General features: G+C 46.2%; 1 protein-coding gene across 4 annotated transcripts; it reads left to right on the top strand.

Moving 5' to 3' along the window:
* Positions 1-1233: 1233 nt before the first annotated feature.
* On the top strand, positions 1234-3508 carry rnf181 (ring finger protein 181). Of its 4 annotated transcripts, none has more exons than XM_008336597.3 (7): positions 1234-1315; positions 1411-1555; positions 1931-2044; positions 2286-2422; positions 2518-2633; positions 2913-2987; positions 3078-3508. In XM_008336597.3, exons 3-7 carry the CDS (start codon positions 1959-1961, stop codon positions 3135-3137), a joined length of 474 nt encoding a protein of 157 aa, XP_008334819.1. In that variant the 5' UTR covers positions 1234-1315; positions 1411-1555; positions 1931-1958; the 3' UTR covers positions 3138-3508. The 4 variants fall into 4 exon arrangements, with proteins under 4 accessions (XP_008334819.1, XP_024909237.1, XP_016898433.1 ...); XM_025053469.1 differs by having other exon boundaries at positions 1411-1501; XM_017042944.2 differs by lacking the exon at positions 1234-1315 and having other exon boundaries at positions 1332-1555.
* The last annotated feature ends 44 nt before the right edge of the window (positions 3509-3552 follow it).

The raw sequence follows: 3552 nt of genomic DNA on the forward strand, positions 1-3552 counted from the left end.
AACATGGTGTTTGTTGTGGACAAACTGTGACTAGCACAGAAGTCCAATAACAAAACACCACTCGGATTTAGATCGGGGAGGCCGTTCTTCCCAATCACGCCCCTCCAGGTGTCACTGTCGTTGCCCACGTGGGCGTTGAAGTCCCCCAACAGGACGATGGAATCCCCGGGAGGAGCACTGTCCAGTACTCCTCTCAGTGTCAGCAAGAAGGCCGGGTATTCTGCACTGCTGTTCGGCCCGTAGGCCGAAACTACAGTGAGGCACCTGTCCCTGCCCCGAAGGCGCAGGGAAGCGACCCTCTCACTCAGTGGGGAGAACTCCAACACACGACTGGCAAGCTGGGGGGCTATAAGTGAGCCTGCGCCAGCACGCCGTCTCTCACCGCGGGCAACTCCAGAGTAGAAAAGGGTCCAGCCTCTCTCAAGGAGTTGGGTCCCAGAGTCCAAACTGTGCGTGGAGGTGAGCCCGACTATATCTAGTCGGTATCGCTCAACCTCCTGCACGAGCTCAGGCTCCTTTCCCCCCAGAGAAGTGACATTCCATGTCCCCATAGCCAGAGTGGTTGTCCAGGGATTGGGCCGTCGTGGTCTCCGCCCACAACCGCCACCCAAATCACAAGGCACCGGCCCCTTGTGGGCCTTCCTGCGGGTGGTGGGCCCACTGGAAAGCGGACTCACGTCGCTTGTTCGGGCTGAGCCCGGCCGAGTCCCGTGAGCAAGGACCCGGCCACCAGGCACTCGCCTGTGAGCCCCAACCCCGGGCCTGGCTCCAGAGTGGGGCCCCGGTAACGCCAATCCGGGCGACGTGAACCTCTTTGCTGTGTTTTTCTTCATCAAGGGGGGTTGAACCGCTATTTGTCTGATCCGTCGCCTAGGACCTGTTTGCCTTGGGAGACCCTACCAGGGGCGTTAAGCCCCCGACAACATAGCTCCTAGGTTCATTCGGATACTCAAACCCCTCCACCACGTTAAGGTTGCGATTCAAGGAGAGATTTTGAGAGATTTTGAAATTCCAATTGTTTATATTTTTTATTCACTTTCTTCACTTAAAGATAATCCAGCGATATTTTTTAAAAATGTTAATGTTAAAATTCTAAACGCATTCGAGACAAAATAAACTAACGAACGTTAGCGTGAACGTAATTAAATTAACATTTCAAGGCGCACACCAACAGTCGCTGATATTTATCGGACCTGGCAACCTTGGCTACTGCGGAAGACAATGGCGTTGGGAGTTCTTCAGCGAATGGTCCGTATGGTGACGTCAGGACGATCATCATATCCGGAAGAATGACGCTTCACTTCTATCGTCAAAGGTAAGTCGACATCCGTTATGAAGTTGTTGTTGAAGAATAAAAAGTCGCCTGTTTTAAAAACCATTTCAACTTTTCGTCGTTTCCGTCTTGTTTAGGTGACGTCTGTACAAATGTTGAACCGGAAGTTTCTTTCCTCCTGAAGACGCAAACAGAGTCTTTCCGTCATTTCGGTTCCGCACAACGTCTGTAAGGAAACTCAAAACGTTTTTGTCGATTCAAGGACAAATGTGTCGAGTGCTGGTGAATAAGTTTTAAGTTTTATTTCCACAGTTTTTATTTAAATGATTGACGAAACAAATTAGACTGTTTTCGCGCCGAGAAATCAGTAGGTTTATTAGTGATTTATAAACGATGTGTATTTCGTAATTGATCAATAGTCAGTCATTTTTTTAGCATTTATTTATTTATTAATTTGACGTTTTTATTTTTGCCGTTTACAACCAAAATATAAGAGACGATATACTACGAGAACAAAATTTTAGCAAAAAAAATGTTTTCTTTCTATTTAAGTTTCTCAGTTTTATTTCCAGTCGTTATGTGTTTATAACCGGGTGTACTTAGTGACAGGACCAGTATGTGTGTGTGTCATCTCTATGTCATCCATTCTTTCCGCAGAGATGATACGAATTTCCGCAGAACCACAATGGCCTCCTACTTCGACGAACACGACTGCGAACCAACCAACCCCGAGGAACAGTATCGACAGAACGCACTTCTGGAACTGGCCAGGTGACCACGCACACACAGAGGGCGTACCATATATCGGGATATATTGCGATGCTACATGCACGACAATATATTACAGTTGTAGGAAGACGGTAACCGTAGTAAACAGTGTTGTCACATGCCTAACATCGGGTTACAAACTAAATTGATGCGGTATCGTGAAACGAAATATTGCGATATTTCAATGCACCGATGATTTCCTCGTCATAGATCTCTGGTGTTGACGCCACGTCTCTGTACTCAGATCTTTGATGCAGGGCCTGGACCTCCTGGACTCGGGGGTGTTCGACTTGTCCGACTGGGACCAACGACTTCCTCCGCCAGCTGCCAAAACAGCTGTTCAGACACTCACCGTCGTCGTCATTTCTCCCGAACAAGCAGGTGACGGATGAACGTTTAAACGAGAAACGTAGTTTATGTTCTGTTTTTTTATTTTAATCTTCATTAATAATATATATTTTTTCCATTTCCCACAGACAAAGGTCTGAAATGTCCTGTCTGTTTGCTGGAGTTTGAAGAACAAGAGATAGTGCGAGAAATGCCCTGCAAACACCTGTTCCACTCCGGGTGTATCCTGCCCTGGCTAGGAAAGGTGAAATTAAGTCATTCACTTTCTACTGACAGTCACTGGGGGGGGGGTATATTGGCAGGAATCGATTCGTATCGCGATACAGGGGGCAACGATACGATTTTTTTTCCCTTCCCCACCAGTGTAGCTGTCGTCCTAATGACTGAGGAGATTGATACTGGATCAGGAGAGGAGATATTGCGATATTTTCTTACGCCCCTAGAGGTCACTGATGGGATTGCATGGTGGCCGGCGTTCAGTAAAGTCTCCTAATTCTTCTTCTTGTCATTCCTACATCCGTAGACCAACTCCTGTCCTCTCTGCCGACTTGAACTTCCAACGGACAATCCAGAGTACGAGGAGTTCAAAAAAGACAAGGTCAGTGCAGGGCGGGTCGAGAGTGAGTGATGTCATCACTGAGACAACCAATCCCAAACGTGTTTTTTTTTTCCTGTTCCTGTTCTGCAGGAGAGAAGACGACAGAGGGAGCACAGACTGGAGGATCTACACGGAGCCATGTACACGTGACATGGTGGTGCTGTGGTGGAGACTGACAGAAACGGTCGAATCCCATCGTCGCGGATTGCAAACGAAGCCTCATTTCTGCGGCTTGAAGATCACACGTTAACGTTATGCTAACGTTTATCACGTCACCTTCACAATAAAATGTTCCATTCATCTGTATTTGTCATATAAAAAAAAAATTAATACTTTATTTTCGTCAGATATCAGCCTTAATTTCCTCCATTTACGTGGAACAAATTTCGGGGGGGGGGGGGATAAAAGACTAGAAACCAGAAATGTGCTGATAATTTAACATTTCTATTTAATCTTTGAATATAAATCTCTGTCAAATTAAAACAAATGATAGACAAATCGTTTCATATTTACATCATTCAAAAAAAAGGAAACACGAATCTGTGTTGATTTCAGATATTTGTGA

The sequence above is a fragment of the Cynoglossus semilaevis genome, chromosome Z (genome assembly GCF_000523025.1).
Source record: "Cynoglossus semilaevis isolate Cse_v1.0 chromosome Z, Cse_v1.0, whole genome shotgun sequence".
Lineage (NCBI taxonomy): Eukaryota > Metazoa > Chordata > Actinopteri > Pleuronectiformes > Cynoglossidae > Cynoglossus > Cynoglossus semilaevis.

Excerpts from the sequence above, each read along its gene's own strand:
- rnf181 (XM_008336597.3), top strand. The coding sequence starts at position 1,959 with ATGGCCTCCTACTTCGACGAACACGACTGCGAACCAACCAACCCCGAG. Across the intron at positions 2,423-2,517 it reads CATTTCTCCCGAACAAGCAG|ACAAAGGTCTGAAATGTCCT; the intron begins GTGACGGATGAA and ends CATTTCCCACAG. Across the intron at positions 2,988-3,077 it reads AGGAGTTCAAAAAAGACAAG|GAGAGAAGACGACAGAGGGA; the intron begins GTCAGTGCAGGG and ends CCTGTTCTGCAG.